This window comes from Cupressus sempervirens, chromosome 2 (genome assembly GCF_028749045.1).
Source record: "Cupressus sempervirens isolate cs-2001-9-10 chromosome 2, ASM2874904v1, whole genome shotgun sequence".
Lineage (NCBI taxonomy): Eukaryota > Viridiplantae > Streptophyta > Pinopsida > Cupressales > Cupressaceae > Cupressus > Cupressus sempervirens.
Window position 1 is genome coordinate 355,979,481 of NC_143119.1, and position 15,634 is coordinate 355,995,114.

The window sequence follows — 15,634 nt, forward strand, 5'->3', positions numbered from 1 at the left end:
AGACTGCTGTCAAAAGTAGAAAAGAACTACATCATGACGGAGCGGGAGGCTGTCAGAATGGTATATGCTTTACAGTAGTTCAGGCACTACTTATTGGCAACCCCTTTCGTGTTCTATGTAGACCATTAGTTCTTGCTATATCTGGTGAATAAACTAATCATTCAAGGATGAATAAGCAGATGGTTACTCCTCCTGCAAGAGTTTACATTCAAAATTGTGGTACGGCTCGGGAAAGGCCATGTGAGTGCAGATCATCTATCCAAGATGAAGTCGGGAGAACCTTCGGAGGGAGTCAATGACGACTTTCTGACACAATTATTTTAGATTGCCATACTACCTCATTAGTACGTGAGTATCAGAGAGTATCTTTCAACAAGGCAATTCCCTTGGGAGATGCAACCAAATGAGAGGAGGAAACATGTACTAAGAAGTCGAACATTCCAGTTGAACAACGGGCTGTTGTAAAAGGTGGGACATGATTAGATTCTACGACAGTGTGTTCATAAAGAAGAAATACCCAAAGTACTTAAGGAAGCACACGAAGGGCTTGCAAGCAGACATATGGGACCAGACACATCTGTGCCTAAGGTACTGCTTGTAGGGCTATGGTGGTTGATGGTATACAACGATGCTTGGGAGTGGGTTGTTGGATGTGATACATGCCAAAGGGTTGGGAAACTATTAAAGAGGGATTTTATGCTCTTGAACCCCTCACAGGTATAGGATCTTTTCAAATGATGGTGGTTGGACTTTTCTGAACCTTTGAAGGCGAGCAAAGCTCGGAGACGTAGATACATTGTTGTAGCACTTGAGTACCTTACAAAGTGGGCGGAGGCACGAGCCTTACCGGATAATTGTACATTGAGCACGACGAAATTTATCTACAAGTAGATCATTACAAGGTATGAAATCCCAATACAATTGAGAAACAACCATGGAGGACATTTTGTCAACTATGTCATCCGACTACTCACCACAGAATTCAAGATCTACCATTCCCTGTTGAGTCCGTGCTACTCGAGAGCAAACGAGCAGGTGGATTCTACAAATAAATTCTTGGTCGCAGTAATTTACAAATCTTTGCAGTTGAAGGTAGAGATTGGGAGGAAAAGTTACCATCAGTGTTATGGGCATACCCTACCTCTTACAAAGTTACCACAGGACATACTTCATTTCAGTTAATGTATGGTCAAGAGGTCGTAGTACCAGTAGAGTCATGTTACAGAGTTTGCGAATAGCGATTGAAAACAAACTGGGAGGCATGGAAAATCTAAGGGAGAGGCTATATAACTTGAATAAGCTCGAGGAACAAAGATTACAAGCATAATGGGCTACGAAGGTTTTGCAACTAAGGCGAAAGGTCTAGCATGACACACACCTCAAGTTGAACAATTTCCAACCATGATAATTGGTATTGAAATATAACAGGCAGAATGAATTCAAACTTGGTAAATTCAAGGTAAAGTGGGTTGGACCATATAAGACCCGCGAAGTTGGCTACAACGGTGCAATTAAATTGTGAACATTGGACGGGAAGGAGGTGGCCGATGTAGTAAATGGGTCGAAATTAAATATCTATCATTAGGGGAATGGAAGCCTGAAGGATGATGGCACCGGACCAACGATTGAAAAAAAGAAAGAAAATATAATAATAATAATAGTCTACATATGAATTATACGAAGATTGAAAGCACCATGAGAATTAATGAGTTTAGGATTGTAACATACTGTGACCAATGTATAAATTAGGGAAGGCGATGTAATTAATCGAAGTAGTTTAGGGATTTGATTCCAGAAGAATTTCAAGTCTCTAGAAACTATGGGGCGAAATTATTACAATGAAGTTAGTATTATATAAGCATTGTGCAAGTTAAGTAAACTTGTCAAAAAGAAGCAAAAGCAAGACTATTGCACAACACTCACAACATCATACGCAACCGTGGGAATTTGGGAAATTAGCACCATTGTAGGGCTGTACTACCGAAGGAATCATCTAGAAAATCATCGTTGACTGTACGGAGCTTGATAAAAGCAATTTTTGAATGTTGGTGGTACAGACATAAGCACTCTAAAATCGTAGGTGCCTACATAACACAACTATACAACTTGAATAAAGCAACTTACCTCATGGCTAAGATGATAGGCAGTACACTGTACGATAGCAAAACATATCGATGAGAGCACATACACACTGTACGGTAGAAAAGCATTAAAGGAAGGCAGAGCACGCACAGGCCATATGACAACCAAGCATTGACATGGAATTGCTAGGGACTATACGGACCGCGTGACATCAGCCGTGTGGAGCAATTTCTTACAGTAAGGAACCCTGTACGGCCATAAGACACTCGACATTAGAAAACACAACAGCTACAGACGCCAGATGCCGTACGGCCAAAGAGGTGATTTTTAGGCATTGTACGACCCACAAAAGAGTATATAGGGTGCATATCATGTGAAGTTGGATGTTGGAGTAGTGAGCACACTTGTAGGGGACTTCAACACTTAATAATTTGGAGATCTGTGGTCGTACATAGGCAGTGTCAGATTAGGAGGACCATACCTAGTGCACAACTTAACAATTGTGCAAGAGAGGAGCCGCACTTACGTAAGCTAAGCAATTGGAGTGTACGGTCTTCCAAGTATAGTTGCCGTACACAAGAAGAAGTTGTATGGAGGAGTTGGTTCGGAAGAGAAGCAAAATGCCCTAACGGTTTTTGTTTTTGGCACATAAGAAGACAAAGGAGAAGACAGTTATGAAATCAGCCGGGAAGAGTGTCTGGAAGAAAAAATTGGAAGAAGACTCAACTATTAGGAAGAGGATGAATTGAAACGTGAAGACATTGCTTTCAAGTGTTCCTGTGGTAGAAGGCACAAGCACAAGCATAAGCAAAAAGAAGGGCAAACAAGTAGCATGAGCAACGACTGTAGTAGTGGAGCTCTAACTACAAAACATTTCTTTTGAAGGCTTGAATTGGGTCAACTGCAGGAAATGGTGGCAGGATACTCTTGCAGACTATCCGGTGAAGAACAACATCAGAAATGCGCAGGTAGAGTAGGCGATACTGATGCCAATTTTTTGCATTCGTGATTACAAGGGCTTTTTGTGCACAATGGTAGAGACCTATGACCAGTTCTCTAGAACTAGTTCGTTTTCCTATCTCGGGCGAGACTTGATCATCTCCTTTAGGGCACCAAACTTCACTAGGGTATTCTGCATACACACGACTATGCACAGGGGAAAATTGATAGCAAACCAAAGAAGTTAAGACAAGAGGTGAAGGCGCATTTGATAGAGCTTGTATGCGGTAAAATGTCTTAGGCAGAAAAATAAGTATTTATGGACACTTCGAAAGGCAAAGGACTGAAGAAGTCTAATATCTAGGAAGGACATTGGCGTTGCCTCACGGACCTGGTTAAGAGTAGGCTCATGGGATCTAGCTGCACGTTTGATAGCTCCTTTCCGCAAGTAGCAATGATGAATGGGATCATGAATGAGAGAGTGAACGACTTGGCCGCATTACTTACGGAACAGATGTATGAGTTCATGACGTTGCAACACAGGACATTCTACATGCCCCACTACGCTATTGGATTATCCCTTGACGCGAAAACATAGATGATTCCCTTGGATAGGCTCGAGGTCAAGCTTGGTCCGCTTGCTCCATGTGAGCCCCCCATCATGCAGGGGAGACATTTAGAAACACCAAGTGGGTAGAAGGTCACGGTCAAACAGAAGCGACCCAGACAGGAGTTGGATGTAGGATCAGAGCATGGGAATATAGATAGCGGCCGACAGGAGACATAATCTGATGATAGTGAGACTGACGAAGATGAAGAGGATGTGGTGGATGACAAAGAGGTTGAAGTCGTTACCGCGAGACCGTTGCTATTCCCACGGCTTGCACTCTCAACAATAACTCATTTAGCCCCATTTAGCTCCTATAGGTGCACACATTCTAGGTTTTGGACTACTTAGACAACTCGTAGTGATGACCCCTATCATAGTTGCGGCTCAACCAGTACCTGTAGGGACCCTAACCATTGTAGAGGTCGTAGCTACAGTTTAGATAGTCCCACCCATCGCTGCCTACAACCTTGCCACATGAGGTGATGGAGATACTAGCATAGGAGGTTCCTGAGAGTTCCAGGGCACCTCAGGTTAGATTGGAGGTAGTTGGATATGATGCGGTGGTCAATATAGATAATGCATTATTGTCTACTAGTGAGGGTACTGCAGCACAAGACTTGAGTGAGCAGGACTTGAGTGCGTACTTGAGTAGGAGATTTAGCATGAGACCAGTAGCGCCTACATCTAGCACTCTCTTGCCTATAAGAGAAGTATCTGTCAAGATGGATCTTGTAGTTCAAACAGAGGAGAGTCATCCTATAGTTGCAATTGAGCTACCACATCCACCTCCAACAAAGAGCACTGCCGAGAGAATGTTTAGAGACAACAGAGTCAACGATTGCCAGGGAGCATCCCACATCATCAAGTCCCTCGACAGCCATAGGGGAGGATATCGAGACGTACTTGGCGGACATGATGACTCAAGGTCACCAAGTAGTGGTTTTGGCACAGACACATGCATTGGAGATAGTGGTGCAAGAGTTGGAGCAAGTTCTGTCCTTCATGCTAGTTGGTTGCCAAATGGCCTTCCAGTATGCTTCGAGGCACAAGGATGGTCGAACATAGACTCCAGAGATGCGGTAGGAGTGGACTGCAAAGGAGCCTGTAGTAGAGAGCTGAGTTGAGAACTTGACGCAGGAGATAGTACAGGTGTATCGGGATGCATACTATGCTCTGCGAAGGAGTGAGGCAGATCAGGGAGCAGCAAGGAGGCTCGGGAGGAGACAACTACCAGATTAGTGGTAGTAAAAGCTAGTTTGGCCATACAATAGTCAGCTTGGGAGATAGAGCGAGTAACACTCATTGCTGAGAGGGAGTTAGAGAAGGCAACATTTGTATGTCAGTTGGAGGACGTGAAGAAAGCCAATAGTTGGCTATAGATGGAGTCCGATGCAAAAGAGGTGGAGCTCCGAAACATAGTTGAGATGATGAAGAGAGCCCTAGAGATTCAAATGCAGGCTAAGGTGGATCTGAAAACCCTGACGCAACAAGTGCATGAGTTGTAGGCACAACTGAGCGAGTTACAGGCACAAAGGACAACTACTGCACTCGCTCCACCAGGGACGCACCCTTCTTAGTTTTCTCTTGATGCACTTAGTAGCTTAGTTGCCTCTATTTTCTCGTCGGAGAGGACTTTTCTATTGGGGGGATGATGTTGTCGGTAAATACTATACTATAGTCGACAGGATTAGTCAGTGTCCGAAAGGTTGTGTGACGGTTGAGTCACCCCTTTGGGAGATATATGTACATCGTCCAAATTGAACTATGAAGCATCATTGTACTCATGATTATATACTCTGCTTATATGAATAAAGTGCTATCTCATTCTATGTTATAACCTAGTCTCTGAATGCAATAACTATCCGTTTACCTTGTATCGTAAACATCTTACTAAATTGATGACAAAGTGCATCATTACTTAGACATTTTACATCCATAAACTGTATGAGCTCATCCATAATCAATTGTCGCATATCATCATTAGGAAAGAGTCTTTCAAATCCTGCCTTGTATCCATCGGTCACTTCTTGACAGATCAGTATTTCACGCTATAGTATTTGGGCGTCAATTCATAGCCAGACAAATATAGAAGAGTGATTCTTTTGCTGCATCATTCTACAACAATCACTTGCAATTGTTTGAAGGAGGTCTCTTGAGGATCTTGCTCTTTTTAATTTGCAAATTGCTTGCACTACTCAAGTATTGAGTCTATGCCATCATAGATCTCACCAAGGCAAGGCCTATCCATGTCAGTGTACCTAAGCATGGTTATAATGGGTTCAGTGAACTTAATGAGATATTCCACACACTCCCACCATGAATAATCCATTATCCTAAGCTTTATTTTGGCTGCCGTTTCACTATTGATTACCATATTGGAAAGTGCTTCTTTCAGTTGCACAAGCCATCTCAAGATGATTAAATTTGATGCAAAACATGTCTCAGAAACCTGTAACATAAAATAGAGCAAAAAAAATGCAACTATTAGATACATACTTTAGAAAAGAATGCACATTACACAATAAATTTTTTAGAAATCATAAGATACTATTTAAAAAATATTAAATTACTAACTTGAGTTCAAGTTTACTTTACGTCGAGTAACTCCAAATGCAAGAACATTTTGAATATTCCTTGAGTCATGTGGTGGTTTTTGATGAACATCTGGATGTTGTCAGCCTCGGCATACACCTCCATGATCCACCCAGTATTGTTCCCAATCTTTTGTAGCATAAGATTGAGTAAATAGACCACACAAGGTGTCCAAAAAATATGGTGATATGTCTCTTCAACCAACAAATCAGTAGCTCTACAATTCTTTGTGTAGTTCATTATGACTTGGGGGTTAAGTTCTCTAGCCCTTGTTTCAACTTGAGACCTGACCTTCAACCACCCATCAACAAGGGTTATGGTTCTTTCCCCCTTCTTGAGAGTTAGTGTTTCTGACATCCCTTCTAGGACACCACATGCAAGCTGACACTTATGGACACTCTGCTTAGGTCTACTGTTCTTTATGGCTTTGTGGTTTGTAGGCATTCCTTATTGAAGTTTGATTGGGCATCTGCATAACATATTCAAGTTCTTCTTCTGCAGATCATTGGTAGAAAGCAGTCCATCCCTCATAATATTATTCTTGCAGAGTTTGGGGTTCAACTCTTCAGACTTGGTGCCATCTTCGATCTTATTTGGTTCTTTCATCGCATATAGGGTTTTGTTGATCCTAGGGAATGGCTTTACAGGTATCCCTACTTCGCTTACTGCTATTTTGGGTTCATTGTTGCTTCTGTTCCCTTAGGCCAGGTTCGTGGTTGGTTTGCTGAGGCCTTGGCTCGTCTTGGCTCTATAAGGATTGAGATGGATCGTTTCCCTTCCTTTCAGTACTCTCTTCATGCTCTTCATTATCTCCTCCCATCTAGGCAAGAGCTGAACAAAAGTATCAGGATCGATATCTATAGGCAGTTTTTTCACACTACTTGGGTTAACCCCCATTGGGGTCTTCGCCCAAAGATTGCATTTCTATGTTGATCACTTTCTAGAGTTGAAAGATGAACTCATTGTCTATCCTTATCTCACAACTGGGCGCATTCCCTTTGGGTTCCACTTGGCTCCTTAAGGATGGGTTCTCATCATCCCTGCATCGAGACTGATTATTAGCTAGCCATAGATAGCAGGATTTTCCAGTTATGCAGTATGGATGAGGCTGAGAGCCAGGAACATTTAATTTTCTGCTGCCCTATTTTTATGAAAGTAGAGGTAGATTTTACTGCCTTTTCAGGGTAGCTTAGTCCCTCCACATTTTTCAGATTCACACACCATAGATGCCTGTCTCTTAATATCAAGAGGCTATTAGGCTGTGGGACTGCTCACTTCAGCATCATTATCAGCACCATGATACCATGCAATCCTGTCATCTTATTACCTCCTTTGGGGTTCACTCTGTGTGTGGCACCAAGTGCCAACTTGGTCCCCCCTCTTTTCGGCTTCTGAAGTCTCAGAAGATCCCTCTTCAGCATAGTCTTCTTCTCCCCCCTCTAGGAAGTGCTAGAAGCGGTCTGGCCCCCCTACTAGTCCTATGGCTCATCCTTCTGTTTTGGGGTTCTTCATAGCTGTGCATATTTTGTAGTGGGGGTTAGGGCTCCCTTCCTCTCTTTCCTTCTTTTTCTTGTTTGGTCGTTTGTTTTGGAGCTCTTCTTCGGGCACCATTTGTTTGGTGTCCCTGCTTTGTGCTAACCCTGTGATTTGTTCTCAGCAGTTCGTTGGACCTGCCTTGTGGTCTTTTTTTGGATATTAATAGGTTTATCTTATCTCTTGGTGATCATATACAAAGCACTTAAGCTATTGCCATGTATCTTTGGCTCGACTATATGACCCTTTTGCATTGTCCACCATCTAATGACATGTCACCGAAGAAGTTTTACTAATAAAAATATCCATGCCAACAAGGAAATTTAGTTTTTCCAAAGAAGTCCGACTAATCCAAATATCCATGTCGACAAGGACATTTATTGTTTTTCCAAGTTGATTGAGAGTAACCAACACATCTTTTATTAAGAAATTTACATTATATCACTCAATTACTTAAATCATTAGCTACTTGGGATAAAAGTACCATGACATCTTATTGACAGTTTCATATTTGTTCAAGATTACAGTGTTGTATGGGTGCACTGCTATCATTAATGCACAACAGTTCATGGAAGGAAAGAAAAATGGAGCCCTTTTTCCCTTTTCTTGTTTTGCTGTAGTGATCATTTCTTTTGACCTTCGTGTGGAAAATTTACTATCATTATAATTTATATTTGTAGTCAGAATAAAAAAGTCATAATAAACACCACATTGTTGATTAAATATTTTCTTATCTTCTTGGCTTATCATATTACTCTGTTACTGCAGGCAGTTGTGATTGAAGAAGTAGATGTCTTCACTTTTCGTCCTAATGTGGGGCTTCGGGCAAGATATCATGCGGTAAGTTAATCATGTTTTTATATTTCATTGTTGAAACATTTAATATATATTACAGATAACATTGAAATGAAATGGGCTTAAAAGAAACATGTGTACTTCTGGACCCTAATAAAATGGAAGCCCCTAGCTTGTACCAGATTATTTGTTATCTTTTCAGTTTTTAATTTCTTTCAAAGCTGACAGAAACCAGAGGCATCCCAATCAAATGATTAGGTTTGTTTTGGGAATTCTGAGCTATTTCATTGTCTTACAATATGGAATATCTATGTAAAGAAGTGTGCTATAGACAAATTTGTTTTCTAAACTGAGCTAGGCACAATTTCAATCATTATATCTAAGGATTAGAAATTATCTTTCAATATTTCTTACCCCAGCAAGAAACTTTTAACTGTTCCCTTAGTCTTTCAGTCACGTTTTGAAAGTTTATTGACACTAGCCTTCAAGTCTTTGTTTAGTGCTTGTTAACTAGTGTGTTCTTGTAAAGTCTCTGCTAAATCCTTATCTCTTAATCAGACTTTTAATCCAGTCTTATATGCTGAGAATGATCTGCTAAGTAGTATGAATATTGATGAAATTAGTGCTTATTATAATGCAGATACAATACTGATTATTTAACCTTCTATTGTGATAGAGAATCTCAAATATAAATTACAGGATATAAAATGCTTATAGGAGCAGACTGCTGTAACTGTGTGTCCTATAATCTGCATTTACAACCTACTTATATATCCTTTCTAAAGGGTATGCCCCTCAAGGGACATAACCCTTCCTAACTTGGCACCTATAGGAGAGATATATATATCATTAAATGCCAATATTAGAGATATATTACTATTAAGAGGAAGTACGGTCTGTACTGTCAGACTGGTAGGTTTATCTTTGTTAATATTCTTAACACTCCCTCGTAACCTGATAATCCTACAGAGAGATATTATATCTAGCAACACTAGTACAGATGAATAAGCAAGAATTAATACTCTATATCTGTCTGTCTCTTCTTAGTATGTGGTATCATAGAACACATAATACAACGTCATATTACTAAACCTATGATATGACAAATCACTACCACTAATGATATTATACACGATAAATCTGAAAAGTAATCTCTTCATTTATCCAAGTTATGATTTCATAGAAACTGGTATTTCCATATCACAACATGATCCTGAGTTTTAAGATCTACTAGAATACAGGATAAACCCGGAGAATACTAAGATTCTTCCTTTATCCAATTTGTGACCCATGAACATAGCAATGTCAACATCACAATATGATCTTGAACTCCTCTAGATCTTATAGTAGAACTTTACTGTTTAACACATTATCTAAGAGATTGTCACCTCTCATAATGTTGAGTACAAGTGTTCATTATTTTCAGAGATTGTCACCTCTTAAAATAATGAATACAAATGAATACAAATGGTGGAGCCCATAACAGTTAATAGCTTGACAAAATAAAATTATTTTATTAATAATCAAGAGAGTAAAAATGGATTACAACTCAACCATACCAAGTGTCCTCCTAAAGTGTTCTATCTTCACTTTAGATAGAGGTTTGGTGAGTATGTCTGCTATCTGATCTGCAGTGCAAATGTATTCCAATTTCACAGAATACCTGTCTACCATATCTCTTACATAATGGTAAGGAATTTCAATATGCTTGGACCTGTCATGGAAAACTGGATTCACTGAGAGTTTGATGGAACTCTGATTATCACAATGAATAATTGTGGGATTCATAGCTTGCCCAAATAATCCCACAAGTAACTTCCTCAGCCATACTGCTTCTCGGGAGGCCATCGTTGCTGCAATTTATTCGGCTTCTGTGGAACTCCGTGCTATTGAAGACCGCTTTCTACATATCCAAATTATCATTGCTGATCCCAAGCTGAAACAACATCTTGAAGTACTTTTCCTGTCTTTAACACTTCCACCCCAATTTGAATCAGTGAATCCATGTAAGTCTAAAACAACTTTCTCATATTTGAGTCTGAGATTAAGAGTGCCTTGTATCTCATAATGTGTTTAACTGTGACTAGGTGAATCTCCTTTGATTCACACATAAATTGACTTAAGGCATTAACTGCATAGCAAATATTTGGTCTTGTATTTACTAAGTACATAAGAGACTTGATCATCTGTCTATAGAGAGTAGAATCTATGGATGGTGATTCTGCAGCTGCTTCCTTAAGTTTATGTAGATTAGTCTCCATTGGAGAAGACATAGGGTTGCAATTCCACATTCCAAATTTCTTTAAAATACCTGATGTATACTTCCCTTGATTTAGTATGAGACCGTCAAAATTCTGCCGTACTTCCAATCCTAGGAAGTAATGAAGGAGTTCCAAATCTTTCATCTCAAATTCTCTAGTAAGATCTTTCTTGCACTGATCTATGAGATAATCATCACCTGTTATTAGTAGATCATCGACACACAGTATCAGAATTACCATATCATCTTTATCTCTTTTATAATATAAATTTGGATCAGCTTCATTCTTGGAGAATCCTAAGTTGGTGAGATACTTATCAACTCTTTTGTACCAGGCTGTGGGAGCTTGTTTAAGCCCATAGAGAGCTTTCTTGAGCCTGCAAACAAAAGTGTTAGGATCATGAGTTTCAAATCCTTCGGGTTGCTCCAGATATACTTTTTTTGAAATCTTTCCATTCAGGAATGCTGTTTTCACATCCATTTGATGTACCTTCCATCCCTTTGATGTGGCAATTGCTAAGACTGCTCTCATGGAGGTATATTTGGTAACAGGAGCAAAGGTTTCTTCATAATCAGTCCCTTCTTTCTGAGAAAATCCTCTGGCTACAAATCTGGCTTTATAATTCTCAATACTACCGTCAGCAACATGCTTTATTTTAAATATCCACTTGGAAGAAACAATAGATTTTCCTTTAGGTCTTGGAACAATTTCCCAAACATCATTTTTTATGATAGATTGGTATTCTTCTGTCATAGCTTCTTTCCAAGCTGTATGTTTACTAGCATCAGAGGGATTGGTTGGCTTTGTTTTGGATAAATCAATCATATTTGCTGTATAACCAGAGAATCTTTTAGGTCTTTTGCTTTCTCTGACTGTTCCGAAAGGTGCAACAAAGTCTTGAGCTGCTTCAACTGTTTTAATGGCCCAAAATGGTCTTTTATTTGAATTTTCTTCAAGGTTCATATTTTGAATTTCATCTTCGATTTCTTCTAAGTTCTTCCTCTGGGACCCAGATTCACTATTCCTTTCAGAACTAGATAAAGGAGAAGGTTCATCAGAACTTATGGCTCTTTTGAATGCAAGATCTTCTTCAAAGATTACATCTCTGCTAAGTTTAATAGTTTTTTGTCTAGGTATGAAAATCTTATATGCTTTAGAAGTTTCACTATACCCTACAAAAATACCTTTCCTCCCAAAGGGTTCTAATTTGGTTCTCTTTTCTTTTAGAACATGGATATATATAGGACATCCAAAAATTCTAAGATGACTTATATTGGGTTTTACTTTAGTAAATACTTCTTTAGGTGTTTTATCTTTAAGATAGGAGTGAGGACTTCTGTTTTGAATATATACAACAAGATAAGAGGCTTTCGCCCAAAGATAATATTCTAGGTTTTGGTCAAAAATCATAGCCCTAGCAGCTTCTATAATTGTCCTATTCTTTCTTTCTGCTACCCCATTTTGCTCTGGGTTATAAAGAACAGTATACTCCCTCTTAATCCCTGATTCTTTACAAAACCTTTTAAACAAGTCTTAGGTATATTCTCCTCCGTTATCAGTTCTAAGGGCTTTCATTTTTTTGTTTTGAAAATTTTTTAGTTAATGCTTTGAATTCTTTAAATCTTTTTAGGATTTCTTCTGATTCTTTGCATTTTAAAAAGTAAATCCATGTTTTTCTAGAGAAGTCATCTATGAACAAGATATAATACCAGAATCCTCCAAGAGAAGGAATAGACATAGGTCCACATAAATCTGAATGAATTAATTCTAGTACATTATTTGTTTTCCTAGTACTTACATGAAAGGGACTTCTGGTGCTTTTACCTAGAGCACACCTTTTGCAAATACTAGGGTGGTCTTTATTTAATATGGGTAATTTAGTAACCATATTTTTCGTAGTTGATAAAGTTTTAAAATTTAGATGCCCTAATCTTCTGTGCCATATTTCATTTGAATCTTCAGCTTCATGGACTAGGGCTTGAATGGATCGACTAGATTCTGTAATCAATTCATACAAATATCCCTTTCTTTGATGGAAGAGTTCTTAGCCCAAGTTAATACTTTGCCATCCTCGTATGCAACATTGTGTCCATCATCTTCAAGTGCTGTAATTGAGATTAGGTTTCTTTTAATCCCTGGTACATAGAGTACATCTTTACGAAGAAGAGTATTTCCTGATTTTAGTTTCAAAGTACAATTTCGAATTCCTTCAACGGAGTGTGCTGAGTTATCACCAATGGTAACTTCACCGTTAACCTTCTCTGATAAAGAATCTAGAGTCTCTTTGTATCTTGTTATATGTCTAGAAGATCCACTATCAATCACCCATGCTTTGTTTGAAATTTCATTTGATAGAGAGGAATACAAAACATGGTTCTCAAGATCATAAGTATCTTCTTCTCTAATGACATTTGTACAATTTGCCTGTTATTTGGAATTTTTAAGACAATTAGATCTATAGTGTCCAAATTTTTCACATTTGAAACGCTTTATTTTAGATAGATCTTTCTTGGGCTTTCCATTCTTTTGATTTCTTTTCTACTTGTTGAAATGCTTCCTCTTGCCTTTATAGGAGTTTGTATTAAGCACGTGAAGTTCTTCATCTTCTACTTTTGGTTTCCTTCATTTCATTAGTTTTTTGGATTCCTTTTGAAGAGAATCATTCTTGAGTTTGTTAAAGTGCGGGAGCTGATCTCTGGCACTTATTCCTTGTGCGAATGTCTCCCATGAATCCGACAATCCATCTATAGCCATAAGTGTTAATTCTGTGTCACTAATAATGGTTCCTATGCTTGATAGTTCATCTCTAATGCCGGCAACTCTTAAGAAGTAAGAACTTGTCGATTCTCCTTTCTTTATCTGAATGTGATTCAATTGCCTTTTTAGTGCAGTAACCCTGGTTGCATTGTTTACTTCATAGGCATTTCGTAGTGCATTCATCATATCAAAGGTAGTTTGATGTTTTGTAAGCACAGGTACAATATCATTTTTAACTCCATCCAAGATGATTTGAATAGCTTTTCTATTTCCTCTGCTCCAGATAGATTTGTGAGGTCCAACTGGGGGTTGTTTGGATGCTCCATCAATGAATTGTTTTACATTGTTCTCTTCAAGAATCATCATGATTCTGAACTTCCAGGCATCAAAGTGCTCTTTCCCATCAATCCTGTCCTCGGGTCTGATTGTGTAAGCCATTGAAGATAGAAGATTGTTGCTTGATGTGTACAAAGTTTGATTACTTAAATTTAGCAGAGCCTAGGTTCGATTACCAAAGCTCTGATACCATGTAAAGTTTCTACTTAATCCTTATCTGTTGATCAGACTTTTAATCCAGTCTTATATGCTGAGAATGATCTTCTAAGTAGTATGAATGTTGATGAAATTAGTGCTTATTATAATGCAGATACAATACTGAATATTTAACCTTTTATTGTGATGGAGAATCTCAAATATAAATTGCAGGATATAAAATGCTTATAGTAGCAGACTGCTGTAACTGTGTGTCCTATAATCTGCATTTACAACCTACTTATATATCCTTTCTAAAGGATATGTCCCTCAAGGGACATAACCCTTCCTAACTTGGCACCTATAGGAGATATATATATATATATATATATATATATATATCATTAAATGACAACATTAGAGATATATTACTATTAAGAGGAAGTACGGTCTGTACTGTCAGACCTGTAGGTTTATCTTGGTTCATATTCTTAACAGTTCCCTATTTCTTGAAGATGTCTATGAAACTTCTTTTGCATCTCATGTTTGCCCCGTTCTGCAAATCATTTCTGTTAAGCTGGAAACTCATTTCTGGTATTTGGCACCATGTCCAGAAAACTTCTGGAAACGCTTGGAGAATGGACCAAATCTTGTAAAACTTTCTGGCAACATTTTGGTCCCTATCTGGAAGTTCATGACTCCTCTCCAGAAATTTCTGGTTAATTTTAACAAGAAGAAAATAAGCTTCCAGCAGTCTGTAAATATTGTAAATGTCATTCCAGGGATTTCTACTGCCATTTCTAAGAGTTTCCATAGATTTCTCTGATTTCTAGCGTTGTCCTCAGAAGTTTACCACAGCAGGTTTTCTGTTCACTGGTAAATCACCACTGCTTTCAGCACTTGTGTTTTTAAGTACTATAAGCATCACTTGTGTTTTCAAGTAATCTATGTACTTGTTTCTGATGCTTAGATAACAGTTTAGAAGTAAGAGTAACTATTTTGTAATTTTAGTAAGTGCTGTGTTTCTCTGATTTCTAGTATTGTCCTCAGAAGTTTACCACAGCAGGTTTTCTGTTCACTGGTAAATCACCACTGCTTTCAGCACTTGTTTTTTTAAGTACTATAAGCATCACTTGTGTTTTCAAGTAATCCAAGTACTCGTTTCTGATGCCTGGATAACAGTTTAAAAGTAAGAGTAACTATTTTGTAATTTTAGTAAGTGCCGTGCTTTAAAAATGACCATTTTCCTGTATTTTTTTGTGTTGAAGTGCAATATGCACATTGAAACAAGTAGTAGTTTTTTCACAATATATCATGAGTGCTTGTATGATTGAAGTTTGACAGATACGACTCCTCAGAAAACTAAAAAATGAGTGGCATGACTGACACAACTGGGATATAGACATATTTTGACAGTACTGATACAGCTGCAAATGTGTGAACAATCAATACTAACATTATCTCACAGATGATTGAGTCCCTCATATATGGTACAGATTTTCTTTAGAGGAGAGAATGTGAGTAGGGCTATCAACTCATGATATGGTTTGAAATTTATACTGTTCCTAGACTTCCCATCCAGATATTGTGAGAT

At 38.5% G+C, this 15,634-nt stretch overlaps 1 protein-coding gene across 1 annotated transcript in view; it reads left to right on the plus strand.

Annotated features, from left to right (window-relative positions):
- The window catches only part of EDA25 (CCAAT-binding factor), a 226,388-nt gene that overhangs the window by 125,246 nt on the left and 85,508 nt on the right, over positions 1 to 15,634 (plus strand). Inside the window, exon 7 of the mRNA XM_089813725.1 lies at positions 8,525 to 8,596. Coding sequence (XP_089669851.1) covers positions 8,525 to 8,596 — 72 coding nt within the window. The remainder of the gene's footprint in view (positions 1 to 8,524; positions 8,597 to 15,634) is intronic.